Genomic DNA, 21971 nt, shown 5'->3' with positions numbered 1-21971 from the left:
TTTTTATATGTTCTCCAGAAAAAAAGATCTCTAAAGATCGTGTCTCATTGTAGGTTATTATGCAAAGGCAATATACCGGACTGTATATCAGTTACAAATATCTGGTGTTTGAAATTACGTATGGGTATACATTCAGTGCCGTGATTGCTTTGGTTGTGCCCCCATGTTTTGAAGTTTTACTATGTTACTTTGCTAGTTTAAGTAATAAGATGTGGAAGATGACTAGACTGCTTTAGGACTGTTAGCTCGTGAAATTAAAAAAGAATAAGCATGTCGTGCCCCATAGATTTCCCCTCCCTTCGTTACTGCCGAACCACCGGCCAATTCCTCCCCAACCGGCCCCCCACCCCCCCTCTAAAAAGCCCTCTTAGCTATTGTAGATTTCATTTCAGCAAAGTCCTTCATAGCCAGGCGACGGTAAAACCCAGGAAACAAAGAAGAAAAGGCAAGCAGTGTAATGCAGGAACTTTATGCACGCAATTTTCGCAGCACTTCCTGCAATCTCTGCTGCTGTCCCATCATTGGTGGAACGTCAGTGGTGACTTTCCTACCTGCTGATTAGCTGCTGCTGCTCCGGAGTTCTATCAAAAATTCCCATTTGAAATGGGTCACGACTTGCGATAATAGTACAGTACAAGATAAACAAAGGTAAGTCAAGGACTGTCAGCTGAAGGTGGGCTTGTGACAATCTGTTATAATCATACAACAAAAGTATGGCATATACAGGCACGTTCTCAATTTTTTATATATATATATATATATATATATATATATATATATATATATATATATATATATATATATATATATATATATATATAGGATTATAGTGAAGAAAGATATATTTTTATCTAAATCCACACCCAGCTATCATATAGCAAAATATGGCCAAATCCTGTGGGCCCACTAATTTTAAAACAATTAAAGCACAGGAAAAGAGAAGAGTAGTCAGTCAGTACACTCAAATCAACACACAACCCCCAGCTTCAAGTGTATATGTGCTAAAAAATGTGTAAAGGAAACAGAGTATCTCGCATGCGCACCACCAGAGGAGCTACTGGTAGGTTCTCACCAGCTTGCCCACGTTTCTATCATCGATTAACTTTCTCAAAAAAGAAAACAGTGATGTGTCCAGTAGAAAGGAAGTGAAAAAGTTAAAAACCCCATGAAGACCATAAGTCTCGAGATGTCTCGATTTAAAATTGGACTAAACTCACAAAAACTGGTCACTTCCGAACTGTGAGTCTGTACCATGTTAAAAACACAGCATGTTGTGAACCACTTTAATGACGGCCAACATGTTTCATTGCCAATTATTTTATTTCATCAGGGCACCAGAGTTCAGCAATCCCCTCCCTGGACATCCAACATCAATAAAGAGTGACTGACAAACACAAAAAGAAAAAGTTTTGTTTAGAGAAAATACCTCGGGCTTGTTTCAGTGCAAGTACAAATTAAAACAATAGACCACGACCAAGTGACTAAAAATTGGCCATTCGTCCTTTATTTCAAAATAGTTACCTAGTAGGAGCTATGGGCCCACATACCAGCTCCCACCACGTGGTAGGGATGTATATCGTATATTTGTTCCCTGTTCAAATAGCACTTTTGTTGCTAAGTGTTTAATCTGTGGAAAGAGACCATACAGCGTATATAATGTCTATGGTGTATACTGAAAACTAACACCATATCAATAAAACACAGTAGTCAACTGTATCTCAAGTGGCCTCATTAGAATATCCAAATACCACTCACGTACATGGAGCGCTTAAACTCACATTAGAAAGCCACACTCAAGATCCACGTAATGCAACACTTGATCTCGAAAACCGCAGTGTAAATCAAAACTTTCACCCTCTTGTTACTTGAAACACGTGTACAGATATCAAAGATTTGAAAAATAGTTTGTGTGGTACTTCATGTCTAAGCTGTCCTTTCAGTAAAGCCTTAGGAACTGTAAAAAGTTATAGGAATGGTGGAGAATAATGTAAGGAGAATGAGTAATTCATGGTGGGTTTCGGCGGAAGAATGGTTGCTAAAGAAAAAGTATGTAAAAACGTAACTTAGGTAGGAGCAGTGGGGTATGCAAAGGCTGTTTAATCTTGCAGCACACACCATTTATTTGCTCAAGAATTTCCTCTAATTTTGAATCTGTCAGTGCAGCCTGATGGAAACAATCCTTGAATGGTCACACAATTATTAATTTTCAGTTGGGATTTAATTCCCTTACTCTGCTATAGTCAAGGACACACACTGTTGCACCTGAAGCAAGGTTAGTTATTTATGCACCTATGGTACCAGAGTGTAAGCCCTGCATCTTCATTTTCTTGCATCTTTCCATTTTTCCCCTAAAGTTGTTAAAGAATTCTTCAGTGTTAATTGATCTGCAGTAGGAGTGAAGGGGGCTGTCTTCACAATCTGTCATGTTGTCTTATACGTGTTGGTGTCTTCTCAGCCCCCTCCACTTTTTTTTCCCTGATCGAATTCTTTTGGCCTTGCTTTTAAATTAATTGTTCAAAACATAGGTGGTTTAGCAGACATCTGACAATGTGCTGCAGGATTCATTACTGACGCAATCCTCTGCAGTTCTGCACAAGGTGCCACTGTTCAAAGCGGACAGTTTCCTTCGTTGTTTTACTGGCAAGGCACTCCAATATTTTTCTTCCCAGCAAATAAGATTCTTCATGCACCTTCTTTCATAACTGCCCAAAGTCTCTTCCGTCAAAGCAACGTTTCTTCCATTAGATCAGTGCTGCCCCTGTAATTCTCCAACTAGACTAATGCTCTCCCAGCAGCATGTCTTCTGTACTTGAGCTGTGTGTCCTCAGTCTTCCTTAGTGACTAAGAAGGTCCAGCTTTGTTAGTTCCTCTCACCTGTGCTTTACTGGATCTTAGCGTTTCTGATGGAACTTCGACCTGCAGATTTCTCACCTGTAGAACAACCCCAGGCGTTAGACTGGATATGGAATGTTCAAAGCCGCAAGGTCTCCAGTAGAGGGTGCTGGCTTTAGCCGGTACTAGAAGTGATGTGAAACGATGCCACCAAGGCCAAAAAGCACCTGCGCTGGCATATCAACGCACATCCTGAACTCTGTTCTCTGAAGAACTTTTCCATTTTCAAATTCAAAAGCAGTACCGTATCGACCCCTAAGAAAAATCTGGTTCTATGCCATGTAGGGAGTGTGAGGGACAAATGTCAATCACTGACCCCCATACTGTCTGCTTATGGCGTCTGGAGTACAACCATGATACCCAATTACTGTGCCTCGTGCATTTCTGTGAATCCAAAGGCTAACCTCTCTATGGCTAGGGCAAAACATGACCATCACTGTCAAATGTTCTTGTCATTATTCCCTTTCTCCTTCATCAGGTAGCTCTGCGCCCTTAAGTATCCATTTTGGAGATCCTTGGGGGACACAATTTATTTGAAATGGAAGTTTCGACTGTAGTACCCATATCCCTCTACCCTAGATTCCTTTAGTTTTCAGTAAGAGTCGCCAAGACTGGGCCCAAGTCTTTCTCCTTGTCATGGATTGGCCAAAGACTGTGAAGTATACGCTTCTCCACTTGTTCGTCAAACACCCCCACCACAGGGAGAGAAGGACAGACTTTCTCTCGCAGTTGGGGCGACTGGTTCTGCATCTCAATCTCAATCACATCCACTTACTTGCTTGGAGATTGAGCGGGACAACTCCGCTCTTTTCTGCTGCCACCGGTGGTAGTAGATTCCACATGATCTGCTCATCGCCCCTCCACTAAATCCGCTTATTCCAGCACAAAACTAATATCGCAAAAAGTGGCGTCTTCCCCTCCTAAGGTGCACACCCCTTTCCATCTTGCCCAATCGACCATTCTCCCAACCTTCTACAACCCTCCTCGTCCCACGAAAAAGGAGGCATGGTTGCATCTGGTTCAATCTTAGGCTGGTGGTTAATTACTGCCTAGTCCTCATCAAGGACATCCGGTCTAATGGCTAGCTCTTTGTCGGCTACTGCTGTGCCAAAAAAGGTAGGGCGGTGCAGAAGAGGACTCTCTTCATGGGTTATCTTCTGCATCCAGATTTGCTGTGCTTTAGCCAAGAAGGAGCCACCTGAATGGATCAGAGCCCATTTTAGCAGGGCTAAGTCCACTACTTCTGACTCGCTCAAGGTGTCCTGTTTGTGCAGACAAGCAGTCACCTCCTTACAGATATCTGCACTTTGCGAAAAGCTATTCTGCGATCTTTCTTGGTCTAATCACCCATCATCCACCCTCCTGGGCAGGGTATTGCTGTGAAATCTGTTATAAATGTGAGGAATATGCAGGTAGAAGTATCCATTCGAAGAAGTTGGATACCTACGATAACTATCTTTCTGGTGGATACTCTATCTGCATGCAGATTCCTGACCAGCCCTCCTGCCTCCCCCTTTGATGGATGATTTATAGGGAAGTAAACGGATTCCATCTTGCATTATTATTTTGGTACTACAATTCTTCATGAATCCTATCCTCTCGCCTGGAAGGCTTGGAAAAACAAAATGGCAGGAAACTGTTAATACGCAGGGTTGGGCACTTTATGGCCTCTGTGGCATCACCTGACGTCACTTCCTTGACTGAGTGCAGCACCCTCTAGCTGCGTCCTCATTGCTTTGAAGTTTCAGAATCCAGTCTGACACCTGGGGTAGTTCTGCAGGTGAGGAATCTGCTGGTAGATCTAGCATTCACTAGAAAGATTGTTACCACAGGTAAGTAACTTTTATTCTGGCATCTGCCTCAAATGACAAGCTGCTTCCTGCCTGCTTATTAGCAGTGCGGCCCCTATGCAGAACAAACTGGGGATAGCGGTATCTCCTCTTTTGCCCAGTTTTGGACAGGAATGTCTGCCATTGAAACCAGTTATATCTGATGGGCTCATGTAGTGGCAATATACTTTTCAGCTTTAAATATTCGCATGATCATTGCCCTTGATATTTAGGAGTATGTGCAGCTCAGCGCTTAGTGGCTGCTGATTTATTGTAATTATTAATGCAAGTAACATTTTATTCTCAGTGTAAAGTTGAAAAGGTCCACAATGGGATGGAACCCCTGATTCTTTCTTTTGAATATGAGAAAGTAATCTTGAACCTTGCATCTCTCGCAAAGGGACTGAAAATACCTTTCTGATATACACTTCCTGCCCCTGCTGTAGACTTGGACTTCATAGACTAAAATAATGCATAGACTAAAATAATGCATGTTTTCCTATCTAAAAAATGTCTGCAGTAATGGTTAATTAGCATTTCTATTTGAAGGCCCTGAGTTTAATACGTTTGACTCGATCAAACGCAGACTTAAGGTCCATGAAGGTCAGGTGCAGGGATTCAGACCACAATCGGGTGGAAGTTCAAACACTGGTCTGAAGTAAACCTATCAGTACTAAAGTCATATTGAACATCATTCAACATGTTGTTCCCGTAAGACCATTCTAAAAGCCTGTTGAGGATATCCCTCCCTGTGACCTTTACTACTGCTTCTATTAATGAGATGGGGTTGTAACATGAGCTTAAAATGATGATTAATGTTTTTCAAAGAGGTTTGAAGAGTTGTTTTTCTGTGACCCAGCAGGCGTTCAGCCTCCATTTACTCCCTCTCCTGACTGACCGATGGCCCAAAGATAATCAGTGTGGAGTGGTCAAATTCCATAGAGGATAAGCCTAATTTCCAAGGCGGGACTCCTCTGCGGTAAGAAATAGTAGTCCACTTTTGCCGAAATTATGGGCATCAGAAAGGGTATATGACATGGATGTGGGGCATATAAATCAGCAAGCGTTTGAACCATAAAGGAACATGAAACCCGTCTAGAAGTGTCTCCTGTCATAGATGTGGGGGGTTGACTTTAGCTCCTGTAATGGCACTCCCCTCTTGATCTTGTCATTAATGCCATTGACGTTTTAAAGTGGCACTTGAAGGACAGTATTTTCATTACATTCTGGCCAAGGGCAATCGGTGTGGGAATTTGATCATTGAGTAGGTTCACAAGTAGGGCCGTTGGGGAAATATGCCATCTAAAAGATGCAATGCTTCTGTTGAGAAAATATGAAGAAAGACAGCAAAACTTGTAATACGAAACCTGTGAACAGCCCCCCGCGCCCCCCCCCCCCATGTGCTGCCCCCACCCAGAAGCCCACTGAATTAGAAAAATGAGGTGCACTATTAATTCCGATGTGAGCATGATGCAACTCATGCCAATAATCCCACTAGGAGGAGGATGATGAGGACAAACATGATAGATGGCATCTCAGTAGGGCACATTTCTTAGGACTGTTGGACCATAGCACTGTGTGGATCCTTCAAGGTACAGAGATTTTAGAAGTGGTAGAAAGATACTTGTGATTATGACCCCCCCCCCCCCAAAACCACCACTACCACCTCTTCTCCGAAAGTAAGAGTAAGTAATTCATACTTTAAAACAGAAAATTGAATCTCTAATAGGAGCATGGCATGCGTGTCAGATGTCGGTTTCTGTCTGCTGGATCATTCAGTTGACAAAAGTTGTTGCTGTCGAGGCAGTGTGGAATCTATTTGTAGAAGCCTAGATGAAGTCTCTAACGATTTGACCAACTTAAAGTGTGCCCTGATCTGAAGAAGCATCTCTTTTCTGCACTCCTTGCATTTTTTTTCATTTGAGATCTAATTAATTTCTTCAAATGCTGGACTTCTATCTAGGCTAGTGGGGCCAGCCCTGTGCAGAGTCTCTCCTCATCCCATTCCCACACAGCCTCAGGAGTTTGAAAGGAGTATTTGGACTGAAATATCACTGTTTTGCTCTGGTATAGAAGCACATGTAGCAAATCCATTTTGTGTTTGACTGCCTCAAGAGTTTCTTTGCATCTGCTCTATAATATGCAATAAAGTATAATGAAAATGTCCTACCTATTGTAACAAAGTGTTAATTCTATTAAGGACACGGAGAAAAGGATTACGCGGTTTCATTTTTTTAGTATTACAGCAGCCATTTCTTAAAACATTTCCAGACTTCATTTCCCATAAACCGAAGGGGGAAAGTCACGGTTTAACAATATAGCAATGTCCAGTCAGACGATGCCAGGACCCTTCAGTCGTCCCACATCAATGTTGCTGCCTCCTCTTTCTTACTACGACTGCAGATGGAGAATAGCATCCTTAATCCTGTTTCGATCCTATGATCAAGTGAGCAAGTATGCATGAAACTTGACACCGGCAAGTCTGCATAACACAAACCAACAATCGTGCGCGAAATTACCTCAGTCAATGAACACTATGAACATGAGTGTCAAGGAGCTTAACATACTCACCCTAACTTAAGCATATCCCACTCTAGGAAGGGAAGATATGCGGGTGGGTTAAGCCTTGCCTCCTTGTCCTTAATAGAATTGACACTATCCATTTCAATAGCTAGTACATTTTTCATTCTGTCAGGATTGGAGGAGAGGATTACTCTGGTTTAAAGCTTATTCATAACCAGTGAAGCAATATTAGGGACTGATTAGAAGAAAAACCTCTTAAAAGTGGAATCAGATGACCAGTCTGCAGCATTGAGAATATCTTCCATGCTAGCCCTGAGGCACAACGCCTTGGAAGCCATCGCCCCTCTGTCAGAATACCCCAAACATTTTGGTATCAATGGCAGCTTCTTGCATGGCAAACGGGGGTTGTAGGGCGCACACCTTTTTCTTTTAGTTAATTTGAAAGATTCTTTCTTATCCAATTGTTCTGGTTTGCGTGCTCGTCGGTAAAGTGCCCTACCCAAAATGGCACCTGAGATAAACATATGAATAGGGGCGAGTGATTCCTTGGCGGGAAAGAGTTAATTTATTCTCTAATCAGTAGGAGTGGCCTTGAGAGGCATTGGTTCATATAAGGGCGGGAACATAGGCTGTACACAAGCTCACTAAAATCAAGATAATGGTGGATTAGCGAGAGCGTTTGAAGCAGGTACGTGCATTCATTGGATTGAAGCATGGGTAGATGACTGTGAGCGGAGGGTTTCGATTTTGAATAAATGATCAGTATGAGTGCGCGAGCGGTGTGTGAGCACGAATGGAAGAAGGGGAACGGTGTGTGAGCGTGAATGAGGGCACGTGAGTGTTGTAATCACTGATGGGTTTACTCTATGAAAGGCGGGGTTGGTGTGTATGAGTACGAGTGAATGGTGAGAGATTTAGATTGCAATCAAGTATTAATACAAGTAGGTGTTTGAGGATACGTGGGTGGATGAGTAGCGGGGAAGTGTTAAATACAGGGAGAATAATCAGGCGTGTATGGTAATCGGCAGAGTGAGAGAGGGGGGGTGCTGATTGAGACAGGGGTTTGAATGACGCAGTAGATTGAGAGATAGTGGAAATTAAACAGGAAGAAAAATGGATTGTTAAAATGCAAACTATATTCAAAAGAGGGGTGAATGTTTTTTGTACAGTAGGGATTGTAGTCAATTGAGTAGAGAGGTAGATTAATTGTTCACTGATACACGGGCCATATCTACATTGTTTTCAGTAAATGGAGTAATGTAGGAAAGCAATAAGAGAGATATACCAAACGTAACATTGTATATTGATTCATGGTGTTGAAGTCTGATGTTAAAAAACTCTTGTGATGGTAATGAATATCTGTTTTAATTGTTATTTACAGCGCACCCTGATGAAGGGCCCTTGGGGCCCGAAATGCATTGGTTTTTATAAATAAACGCTGCTTTGGATGAATTCCTGCACTTGTCGTGTTTGAGCAAGAGGTCCGGATGGGCACAGCTTTTACATTAGAAACTTGAAAATGGCATATCATCCCGCGTGTGGATTAACAAAAATGCAGAATGAAAGAGAAGACACACAGAGAATGGTTTATGTGGTTAAGCAGTGGTTCAAAAACGGATAAAGATTATGAACTGTCTGCCAGATAGGCGCAATTCAGCTGTGCGGTCGGTTGGGGCAAAACGTTGCCTCTCCCCTATTCATAAGCTTCTTGCATGGCCCACAGGACCCATCTTGCAATTGTTGGGCAAGAGACCACTCTGAAAGGTTTGCATGGGGCTATCCGTAGTTGCCTTTCTCCGTGGGGACAGACGTCTGCTGTCATGGCCTTTGTATATCTCACCACAGTCTTGGGGAATCTGGAAAGGAAGGATAGTTAACCAAACGAGTCCCATTTCGTACATCTTGAAATATGGGAGGTGACTCCCTCTGGGGTAAATACCAGTTATGTCCAGTGCTCTGACATCCGCGACACGCTGGTATGAGATTAGACAGAGAAGAGTGGCTAATTTGCCCGAAATTTATTTCCACAACAGGTATCCATTGATGGCCAAGACTAGAATAAGTTGAGAACCTTGTTAATGTCCTGCAGAACAGAGTACCTGGATTCCTGAGGGAGAGAAAGGCGAATGCTTCAAAAGTTTGCGCACTAATGGGTGCTCACCTTCCGGGTGATTGCCCACTGGTGAATGGCCGGCTGTGATCGCTGAGTGAAAGTATTGACAGTTCTATGAATCAGGCCCTCCAAAGCCAAGGAGGCAAGGAAATCAATGTCTGTCCCCACGGGATCAAGATGTCGTAAATGACTCCAGCCCAGCCATCTATTCCATGGTGATCAATAAAACTTGACAATGCTCTCTGCCCATGCCTTAGAGAGGGGGGACGCAGCCTGTCTCGAAAGGCCCTGGACTTTCAAGAGTTTCCTATAATCCTCCATGCCATAAGAGACCGAGATCCTTCCAGCACTAGAGGATGGGGATTCCTTTCCGGATCTTAGAGGAGATCCGTAAACTGGTAGAGGCATTGGAGAAGCCCAGGAAAGACACGTTGTCAACAACAAGATCCCTTTGGGTTTCTTTTGAGCATACACATGCTCAAAAGAAACCCAAAGGGATCTTGTTGTTGACAAAGTGTCTATTTTTGGTGTCCTGTCCCTTTGGTGAGAAGGACCCCTCTCCCTTATTGTATTATCCCAGGAAAGTTACAGAAAAACTGGATACCAAGCTTACGATCTCCATGTCTCGGTCACTAGAACAAAGTCTGCCACAGTATGTCTGACCTGAGAGGCGTGTGATCATCACAAATTGATGGATGGCATAGCCCTGCTCTGGTTGCCGATTAGTGAACTTGACAAATTTCCCCAGATCCAGTTTAGATTTACCTTATTTACGGACATGTTTGGATTGCTTAATGACGGAGATGGGCAGTATCCATGAAATTACCGCTAAGGTAAAGAGTATGCAATATCCACAGGGCCAAGTTCAATTAACGTTCCATGTTACAGAAGGTGACCAGCGGATCAGAACCACTGCTTACTCCAGCTGACTGGAATCTGCGATGGTGTATGATGCACAATAAAGAGTTCCTGTTACTTCAACACTAAACATGGCATTCATTCAGATATCTGGTACAGAACAAAGCGAGGCCTGTGGAGCAGCTCCACTTGCCAATAAGCAATCTACTGCACAGTGGAAAAATCCCTTCTCTGGCTCATTACTATAAGCAATAGGAACTATATGATAGTTTCCACATTTCACCCACCACCTTCCATTCTTTCATTCCAGCAGTATCTTTACTGCAGCTGTTTTTCACCCTTCTCCCACTTGTGTGAAGAAGCATCCAGAATGCAACCCCCAACTCTAGATGAAAGATGGGGAGGTATATCCAGGTGTGCCATGGCGGAGGAAGCAGTCTGTAATTCCAGTCTCTGTCCCTAGAATTATCAGCTGGTCTGGGCCAGTTGGACTGGATACAATGATGCAATATAATCATGGCCTTGTTTACTCTTTGTTCTACTGAGCTTTGTGTCTCCTTAGGTAATATTTGGGTCCAATTCTTGGGCCTCTGCCTCAAAATAGGAATAAATGTGTGTGGGGTTAAGTATTGCAAAATGTATTCGCCATACCTTATGGCTGCCATAGTATGTATGATGTTTATTATACTGGATATGCAAATGAATAGTTTACCAAAATAAAAGATAGATCTAGTGATGCCATCATCCCTGCTGATGAGTATTTGAGCTCCTCCACTTCGATCCTAAACATCCTCCTACTCTGTGACTATCTTTGAGTTGTTATCTTTGAGTTTGTAGTTAGAAGTCCTGTTTCACTCTTCTCACGTGGGTGTCATCTCGTAGTTCCTCAGCCCGCCAGTAGTGTCACTGCATTGCCTGACCCATGGCTGCCAGAGACCGAGGTTGTAGGAGATGTTACAAAGGCTTCTTGATTGGCATGGACACCAGTTGAAACTGAATGGCCAGATAAGCAACGGCTTGTTATGCTGCTACCCGCCACTAGAAAACAGAGTACCATCTGAATTCTACAGTGCAAGGCAATGAGCGCCCCCTCCCAAGAACCAAACATACACTCATGGTGCAGCTAGCCCCCAGGGCTTCCCTCAGCCAGCGCCTACCATCTTACACCCTACAGGTCACAGCACGTAAACCTCTCATGGAGCAACTGGTAGCTCTCAATACGGGCTGATGTCTGCCAGCTCACCAAATATCACATTGCTGAATACATGCCCCAAGCAAACTTCTGCAAACCATGAAGGAACTATTTTCCTCTGTCCATTCTGGTAATGTTATTTCAGTTGATGAGTGGCCCTTGTGCTTTGTAGTTGCAGTGGCACCAACATTCAGCATTTCAATGGTTTTAGGTTAGTATTGCAAAAACCATAAAGCTTTTTCAGTGAACGTTTATGGGTTTTTTATTTAAAAAAAAAAAGGGGGTATGATCCTGATCACTGTTGAACGATGTCAGCAATTCATTCTCTAGCAAACATCCCTGAAATTCACATATATCCTAAGGATAACAAAGGCATATTCCTGCTGAATGCCTGCACGCCAAATTTGATATGTCGACATCAGTGTAACAAACTGTTTTTTCGGTAATAAGGCTGCTATGGCCGCCTCCCTGAAATCGACCCTCACTCTCCAAAGCACTCAGGTGGAAGGCTGAGTAGGATTTGTTGCAGATGTTTGACCTCCAGATCGCAGATGCTAATGGTGCAGATTTACCTCACTGTGCTATGCATGTGAAAAAAGCAAATAGCTTGCATCCTGCCTCCCTACTCTACCCCAGTCGTCCTTCCCAGCCATCAGCCCAGGGTTTGCTCCTTGCTCACAGCAACTTAATGTCGTCATTATGGAAAGGCACCTCAAAAGCTCCAGGTCTGCACAGATCTGCAGAGAGATGTTGGTTAGCCCCGTGAGAGCTGCAGAGCATTCGACCTTTTCCTTTGGGTTTGAAGAAACAAGAGGTAGAACTGACAGTGGATTTTTACAGTGGAAAAAACTTTACTTTTACTGGTCTTAATTCAGAGCAGTGAAACATGGGGTTCAAATCTGGCGAGTGCCCTCCACAACAGCATAGTTCTAAAGCGTTTTGTCCAGTGACTCAAAAGGAGCTCGTAAGAAACGTTGCCGCCTTAACTTTGGTTTGGACTCTTGCATCTTGAACCCTCACCCCCAACAATTCGTTTCCCCTCACACCATATTGACCATATATTCAGGAGTGACCTATGACAAAAGATAAGCGAACTCCCCTTCACCTAGACCTTTCTTTGCACAGTGTGTTCTGCGTAAATGTTTTAACTACTCCATGGTCTGCCTGAAATATATCCCTGGGTGTCAGTCTCCACCCTCTAACAGAATTTCTTATTACATGCACCTGTCGCTCGGGAATGGTTGAGGTTGATTGAAATGCAAAATGTTTCCAGTTCATCTCGGTGTGATTTCCTTAGGCATTTGGTGTCTGTTATTGGTAATCCTTTAGTTGCATCCTGCACTGGTTAGGTGCGGCACTAAGTAAGTGTAAGGAAAAGACTACGTGTTGAACAGAAACTTTGGTGCGCCTGTAATGAAGCTTCATCATGCAGCATCCCCGTATGAAAATTTTTATTTTATTGGTCTGTTACTATTCAATCGACTAAGGATTAAACATGTTTTAAACGATTTTTTTATTCTTACCTAGAGGATGCCACAGGGCTGGGCAGTCTGCAACGGACCAACAAGGGAAACTAGTATTAGAACATACTTACCTTGTACATTATAAAAAATATAGCCTCACAGACCCCGTCAATGATTTCCTTTTTTGATGTGAATTTTCAATCCAGCATACACTTGCAAGAGTTTCTCTGATGTCTTTTGAAAAGGCCCTATCGACAGTTAAAACTAAATTAAATCGCCTTTATCTTGAGATTGCAAAAAATTGCTGAGAGCACAAAAATCGATGTGGGTTTCAGCCTTTTCTTATTGTGTAGTTGGGCTATAACCTGTTCCCAGAAGGTTTTACTTTCCCAGGTGCCTGTATCAAGTCTAAAATCTGCAAATGGGACATTTTGATCGCAGAAACATCACTTGTTTACGAAAAGTGTAATCTATTCCATGTAAGACTTTTAATTTACAAGACTTTGCCTGCGTTTACTGGATATCTGTGCTGTGTGCACAACAGACAAACTGCTTTTGTAAGCTTTGTATCTAGATAAGAGCTCAAGTGTTGCCCACGACGTTTAAATGACTCTTATGATTTTCCTGCGTGAAGAAGTTTATAGTTACCACATTAAACTTAATCATTGTGAATTAGCACTTTTAAGTGTTTTTGGAAGATGGTGTAAAACACAAAGTAGGCTTTTATTTCTGCTCTATATTGGAAAATGTGGGTGCTGTTGTACATTTAGTAACCATTTAGCTTAGTTTTTGACATGTTTTATTTCTATTCTCATAGGTACAGATTCGGAGGATTCAGGAAAGGAGTCGAGATTTTCAGGATACAGTGCGATGAATCAATCTAATGCAAAATCACCCGCTCTTATTTCAGCGATGGGTAACGGAGACCGGAGTATTCTAGAAGACCCTTTAAATCCTTCAAAGTTTCTTCCTGCACCTTTTATGTCTGCCTTACACTGTGTAATCCACAATGGTGCACCAAAACCTGAAGCAGCGGTAACTCCACCCTTACCTGCTGATGTCAAATCTTTCGGAACAATGGCTACTGGTCCCATTGCTAGGTCCCCAGTCGGGGACCCTGCAGCAGTTTCAACTCCCGTTGCAGCTGATCCTGAAAAACCTATTGATGTTTTGACTTTGCCAGTCCCATCACCATTCTTGCCGCATACTGTCCCAACTGGTAATCCAGCAGTGCATTTATCAATTCAACGAATGGCGGTGCCATCACCTAAGGGAATTTCTGAGAGCTGTTCAGTTAACGGATCACATCAACTGCCAGGAAATGTGAACATTTCATTGCAAACATCTACCTTTATTCCAGCCCACAGTCCAAACAGTTTTTCCACTTCCCCTCTTGCTACATCGGATTCTGTTAAGAAGCCAGTTTCACAGATAGTAGGACCTAATCAACTATGTTCACATGTGGAGGGAAGCAATGGAACAATTCCTCCCCCAACCAATCTAAAGTTAGTTCTTCCAGCAGCTGGTCTTGTACCAGCCTCACCAACATCACCTTTCACATTGTCAGCAGCACCTCTTCCCACCAGTGTGCTGCCCTGCCAGAATACAGGTGTATTAAATGTTACAGCCACTACTCCTTCTCAACCAATTGCTTTTGGTCTCGGCCAGGTGCAGTCCACTGGTCCTCCTGCTGTTCCTACACATACACCTGGCCCTGGCCCGAGTCCAAGTCCAGCTTTAACCCACAGCACTGCACAGAGTGATAGCACGTCGTATATAAATGCTGTTGGAAATTCTAGTACGAATGGGACAGTTCTTCCGCCACAACAAATGGCTTCAGGGACATGTGGATCTTGTGGTCGCAGATGCAGCTGTGGGACAAATGGAAGCTTTCATTATTTTTACCCCAGCCCAATACCTGGACAAGTCTACAGAGTTCCACAGTTGTTCACTTTGCCATCGCTTTGTAATGGCAGCTACCTCAACCAAGCACCTCAAAGCAATGGGACACAGATTCCTTTTTTCTTGCCTCAGGCTCCATATGGTAATGGCTTGATGCACGACACTGTGCTTGGAACCCAGACTAACTACAGTATGCAGCAAATGGCAGGGTTTCCCAGATTTTATCCAATGTATCAAACCCCCAGTGTGGTAAGCAACACAAACGGTTCTGGGCCCAAAAAGAATGGTAGTGTTTCTTGTTACAGTTGCGGTGTATCGGGCCACTATTCTCATGACTGTAAACAGCCATCCATGGATGGCAGCCAGCAAGGTAATCCTGAGAGTTCCCAAAGGACTTTTTGAGTGTAGTGTTTTCTTGTACTAGCGAGTACATTGTGACTGCATTGGAAGTGTGAAATATTTGTGAGCCTGTCAGTGTGTATTTGATATTGTATGGACTGGAATGCCTGAAGAGAAAACCACAACGAATCTGGTCATGTTTAATGTCACTTAAATTACACTTGTTATCATAAAATCTGATGTCTAAATACCAGGTGAGACCGTGTATGTGGGACCAAGAAGCCAAATTAAAACGAGTTGCCCAGTTCTTTTAATGAATTTTACTTTGTGTTATTTGGTACTGGGGGCATCATGATGGCAAGAACAATTCCCAGAATCATTGGCCATCAATTGGTTTATTAAATAGCCTGTTTATCAGCTTTTTAAACGGTTCTTAAACTCTACCTTCTACACGATAAATCTAAGCAGTTGTTTAAAAATACTTTTTTGTGCCATTCTGAATATAATTGACACTGTGGTCAGAACACTTGAGGAAAGTTTATTATGAGCCTAAATACAAAATTCAGGGTGAAATGTGCCTTTTTTATTTAGAAAATTCATTTTTTGCTAATTTCTAGTGTTTTATTAAATTCCACAATAAGCACTGACTTAGTAGTTCTCTTTTCTGTTTTAAGCACTTACAGACTGCGGTACGAACCACCCACTCCCCTTTTCTATGTTGCTTTGGACTTTGGAGATTGAAAAAGGAAACCCATTTCGGGGCTACTGCACCCTGCCTGGCTGGTTTTTATCTTCAGTTTCCTCCAATAAATCAAACTTGAGACAGTTCGAGATTACCTTTTTTTTTTTTTTTTCTTTTTTGGTAATGGCGCAGTTGAGATAGCAACGGCATGCAAGCTCTTGCAAGCTCTTGCGTGAAAGACTTGAGTTGCGCTGAGGACTTTAGGTAGTCATTGATTCAGTGTCCTCACTTTCACTTGAGCACTGATCTCTTTGGAGAAGCAGGCACCTCATTGAAAGGAAACGGCGAATCCTGCTTTCTGCGGTTTTCTCCCATTGCTGTTTAAACAGGTTCTCTCAATTGTGTGCATATTACATTTTTGGCATGTTGTAAATAACTATACATTATTGCGTATGAGGAACAAGCAGATTTTAACAATCTTCTGATTCAATAGACTTGGAGCAGATGCACATGTTTTGCAATTGAGTTTAAAAAAAAGGTCACTTGGAAAAGGAGGACATGCCTGACAGTGTCTGGAGTTTTGACCTGTTAAGGGAAGCCGCCAACCTTTTACTTAAATTTTAGCTTTAGTCTCCCACAGAATGTGTATAGGGTGAAATGAACTGGCGTGAATGTTATATTTAGAATTCTGCATATCTAGTTAACATTGGAAGACCGAGTGTTTTTGAAATGTAATTGATGTCGTGGGGGGAAATGTTAAATTTGCCACTCTGGATTAAAGACATCCTCCTACTGTGATAGTATTCAGTTGTATTTTGAACGTAAAATGGTTTATTTTATTCTAAGAAAAGTATGTTTTTTCTACAGAGGTTTACCAGTTAATGTGTATCCTACCTACTGAGTAGCAGTTAATTTTTTTTATAATTTACCACTGTGTGATTTATAATGTGAAAGACTGAATTTCGAGTGTTTAAAATGGTGTTTAACCATGTCAGTGTCATGTCGCGACTTTAATGCTGCTGTTTTTTATATTTTTTTAATAGCCAACATATGCACTAATTTTGCTTCCAGGTTTTTTTTATTTCCTGAAATGCACTGAGGTTATCTGGAAAATGTGTATCTCGCTGCCTGCTACATTGAACAAATGAGCTACTACCCCAAACCCCTGTGCATTTTTGGCATCTTTGTGGCAATCGCATCAGAAGTGGATTTAAGAAATGCGATGTGTTATTGAATTTCAGCAGATAGTGAAAGTTGACTTCAGTAGTTGCGTCATTAAAAATGCTTATGACAGACTTGAAAACAAGCCTTGATCTATTACATTTCCTCACAGGTGGCATTTATATTTATAGCACCATGTACATTTTGGGATTTTTTTCACGGGAATGGTTGGAAGGGAAATTTAACAAAGTGTTAATTTAAAAAATAACGTTTTAGTAAATCAAACTTATTTTGATTAAAAGAATTTTATTTGTTCCGAATATTTTTGGACCATATTAAATGAATTGTTAAAGCTACAGTTGACTTGTTCCAGAGATGAGTGGGAAGCACCACATCAGTTGAATTACCTGCCAGATGTACTTTAAGGAACGTATTTTGTTTTCAAATACTGTACTGTATATAGGAGGTTTGTTACCTTCTCTTTATTTGTATGTTTACCATATACTTTGATATTTCAATTGTTATGTACTGGAAAGTTTACTTATATTTCTAGAACAGATTGGATTTTATGCAAACTTATTTCCTTGAATTAACAGCAATAAAAAAGTGGAAAAAACAGTCTCCTGTTTTCTCACATTTATCTGTAGGACATTTGGATGCTTTCGCCATGCAATATAGCGGCGAACTACATGTAGTCCCCTTGCCGCATAAAGCACTACTTATGTACTTCGCACATAATTCATCTTAGTACCTTACTTTACTACCTTGGACATGAGACCGGTTAATTAATTATTTACCTTTGACTGGTGAGCTGTACAGTTTGCAGGCCATAGATTCGATTTTGGGTGGCCACTAAGTTTTTCATTTTTCAGTTATACACAAAATTAGGAAACATTTGCTACGCATCTAGCTACAGCATGATAAGCAGCAAACATTACATTTGGTTAACATCAATAGTCCCAAGAACTGAATTGTCCTGCGCGGGGATCCCGGAACACTTCTTAAAATTCTACATATGTATAGCAAACATTGTACCATAGTACCTTTTATGTTTTTGCTGCCTAATGAAAGGCTAAAAATTGACTGATTGAACTGAATTTTCATTTTAAAAAGGAGCCAAATACAAAGAAATCCTTCACTAATTGAAAAATAACCATAGAAAATCTTTCACAAACCTTTTGAAAAACAAAACAAATTATGAGCTTTTGTTAGCAAATAGGCTGCAATGCAAAGCACTGAGAAAAAAACGACTTTGTGCCTTTTAGAACTTCACAATACACCCTGTATCCCATCATCCCTGGCAGGTAAATTCATTTTTACAGCTTCTTGGGACCGGATCCTGCGGCACTGAGCTCTGCCCTTTTGGCTTGAAAGCACTGAAACATTTCCTTTGTCAGTCATTTGACGTTTTCCGCACCTAGAGTGCAGTTGGATCTTTTCCCAACAGAAAAACGTTCTTGTCAAAAATGCCTTTACTTTTTGTGAAGTGCCCTTCCTGTGGAAAGATGGCCCAGACAGATTCTCACTTTGTATTGTTTGCCTTCCAGAAAATCACCACTCAGAGACATGTACCCACTGTTAGAAGTTTTCCAGAAAGACTCGAGGACAGAGAAAAGAAATCAGGCTGCTTTGCTTCCAAGAGAGAAGGCAAACAGCAGCTGGGTTTTCAAAAGGCCTGGGAGAAATTCAGCCTTCTTCCAAAGAGCCCTCCTCTCGCTCCAAGGACTCTCATGGAGGGAGATCCGGAGAGAGTGATCAGAGGAGGAAACACTCCTGATCGACGTTGAAGCATAACATTCGGGGCAAACGTTACCCATGTGTTTGCTGTTGACAGGTTCATCCTCGAAGATGCAGACGAGGCATCACTCTGACAAAGCTCCCTCGATTTTTGGTGTTGGTTGTCGTTTATAGCCTATCGACTCTTGGGTTCAAAAACAACTCTGAAAGATAAACATTCAACGTCTTAACATACAACCGTGTTTACCAGCAGATTTACCATCTGGCCCGGAGTCTGGACCTCCCTCTACACCACGAGCTAACCCCCGCACCCCCCCCCCCCCATCAACCTTAAACATATCCGCTCTGGCCTCAGAGTTTGCAACAAAGGAGTGTGCCACATGCATCTGACTGGGTACTCCTACACCTACCATCACGGGTCACCCCTGAGATTCACATGTCTAGTAGCCAAGCTCCCTGGTAATAAGCATTGGCTCATTTCTTTACAGACACACAGTTTATGCCACAGGCTCCCCTACTACTCTTGCAGGGCCCCTGAGAGTCCACAACTCATAACTTCGTAGTATAGACCTCTGCAAAGATCTAAGAGTCCAAGAGGTCATTGTTCCAGATCTAGAACTAGATCTAGGAGAACATCAAAAACCATATCGACATTCAGGTGCTCTAGGAGATCAAGATCTCGGCACAGAAGAGCTCCGTCTTGTACAACCACTACCTGCGTTTGCTCTTCCGTCTGAGATTATTTAGCTACTCTGACACATACACCTCTGGCAAAAGATTCTCCAGTTTGTGATCTCCTCAAGGTTATAGTAAGAGGGAGAGAATTAAATATTGATATACCAACCAATACAACGTTAACTTTGAGACGTTACATCACAGAGCAACAGCAAGGCCATTACTACCTCTAGTTCTCGCCCTATTGGAACCTGCGATGCAATTATTTCTCAAGCCTGTGTCAGTGAAGTCTGCTCCATCTAGACTTCTTAAAAAATATAGGCCCCCTGACCTGGACTCACCGTTCTTTCAGATTCAATTCGGTAATCGTATCCACAGCAAAAAAAAGTCTCACACTGTTGCTCCTTCCTCTTCTGTACCACTGGATAAGGAAAGCAAACAAATAGATGTGCTGGAATAAAGATGTGTGGAACAGCAGCATGTATGATAAAAATTGCCAGTGCTTCTGCCTTGTTGGGAAGGTATGATATCTTTCTATGGATTTGCTACAAAGATTTACAGAGAAACTCCCAAAAGGAGCCGACCTAGTATCAAACCAGATAATGGGTGCAGCAGCTGACCCTTAAGATCTGGCTGCTCATGGATATTATCAATTCTGGGGGGGTTGCACTCCGTTTTTCTTGAAATTTTAGCTCACTTTTAAAAAACACAATTCATCTTAAGGCGTGCTCACTGGTGACGTGCCAAGCCCAAACAACACGTTTATAAACTGAACACCATCTTATTGGGGCTACTTTTTACCCCAAAGCCAGTGGCGACAGCCTGTTGCTGCAATTGCAGATACATTTAATCATTCATCTTCTTCAATTAATTTTTCCTTTTCTTTCCACCATGTTTTTCCGTTTCTGCTTTTACTGAACATACATTATCCCATGCAAGGAAATGCAATTTCCAATTTTTCTTATGTTCTAGTGGGCCATCCGAACCTCTTCAAAGAACACGAATAAGGCAACGTTCGTCGAAAGCAGTTTATTAAAACCCAATGCATTTTGGGCCCCTCCGGGCCCTTCGTCAGGGGTAACTGTAAATGAACAATAGGACATATATTCAAAACCTAAAAGCACACTATTACAGATATACCATAGCGATACACTTTGTTAATCCAGTTACATTAACACAATTCATTTCTCCATGTGATTAAAAACGTTTAGTAACTGTCAATGTCCCACATTCTTTCTATGGCCTTTACTTTTCTACTCTGTTTTCTTCAATCAATGGTTCCCATCCTTTTCTTTCCAAACCTTCCTTCCTATCAGGTTGGCACCCACGACGATCAAATAGAGTTTCAACTATGGACTGTTGCGTAAATGACGCTGTTTTTCCATGCAAGGCGGAACATCTTTGTTTGTCAAGCAACTTTATTTTTGAATAGGAGTCAGATGTATATTGAAATGACAAACTAAAACATTGGACATATCGGTATTTTTTAAAAAGAGTTACATTAATCGGTAGTGCACGCATTGTAAATGTTCTAAAGTTTAACCTAACGTTTTGCATGCATTATGGGAGATGGAGTGTTCCAGGGAGGTTAGGTGATTCAGGTGAAAATAATTACATGACAGAAGGAGGAGGGATTAGAACAGAGCGTGGTTTGTTTAAAGAGGGTGGAGACAATCCGATATGGTAATTCCTCTGGGAAACGGGAAAGGAGGAAGCTTATGTTTCAGCAGGTACGTGAAAGGAAACATGGTGTAATGGGAAGGGTTGAGAATAACGGAAGGTGAAGAGAATTTTGGGTAAGACTTGGTTTGAATGAGGAAGGGGGAGGAAAGAAGGGTGAACAATGGAAATGGAGATGTAGACATGGGAACGACAGGAGTGAAGGTTCATGTAGTAAGGAAGCATAAGCCGGGGGGGAGGAATCTTTTAGAAAAGGAAGGTTTGAAAAGAAAAGGATGGGAACCATTGGTTGAAGAAAACAGAGTAGAAAAGTAAAGGCCATAGAAAGAATCTGGGACATTAATTGACAGTTACTAAACGTTTTTAATCACATGGAGAAATGAATTGTGTTAATGTAACTGGATTAACAAAGTGTATCGCTATGGTATATCTGTAATAGTGTGCTTTTAGGTTTTGAATATATGTCCTATTGTTCATTTACAGTTACCCCTGACGAAGGGCCCTGAGGGGCCCGAAATGCATTGGGTTTTAATAAACTGCTTTCGACGAACGTTGCCTTATTCGTGTTCTTTGAAGAGGTTCGGATGGCCCACTAGAACATAAGAAAAATTGGAAATTGCATTTCCTTGCATGGGATAATGTATGTTCAGTAAAAGCAGAAACGGAAAAACATGGTGGAAAGAAAAGGAAAAATTAATTGAAGGAGATGAATGATTAAATGTATCTGCAATTGCAGCAACAGGCTGTCGCCACTGGCTTTGGGGTAAAAAGTAGCCCCAATAAGATGGTGCTCATGGATATTGTCATGGGATCTGTGCATGTAGAACATCTTGGCTCAGACTGACAGGAATTAAACCCAGAAGCACAATACCGCATTCTGAATTTGTCGTTTTTGGGGAACACACTCTTTAGGTCCCAAGTAGAC

At 42.0% G+C, this 21971-nt stretch overlaps 1 protein-coding gene across 2 annotated transcripts in view; it reads left to right on the top strand.

Annotated features, from left to right (window-relative positions):
* Positions 1-17572, top strand: part of ZCCHC2 (zinc finger CCHC-type containing 2) — a 233224-nt gene extending 215652 nt beyond the window's left edge. For both annotated transcript variants that reach the window (XM_085606904.1, XM_085606903.1), the window contains one exon: positions 13688-17572. In XM_085606904.1, the coding sequence (XP_085463030.1) occupies positions 13688-15174 (1487 nt within the window). In that variant the 3' untranslated portion in view covers positions 15175-17572. The remainder of the gene's footprint in view (positions 1-13687) is intronic.
* The last annotated feature ends 4399 nt before the right edge of the window (positions 17573-21971 follow it).

This window comes from Triturus cristatus, chromosome 5_2, assembly GCF_964204655.1.
Source record: "Triturus cristatus chromosome 5_2, aTriCri1.1, whole genome shotgun sequence".
NCBI lineage: Eukaryota > Metazoa > Chordata > Amphibia > Caudata > Salamandridae > Triturus > Triturus cristatus.
This window is presented reverse-complemented; position numbering and strand designations above follow the sequence as displayed.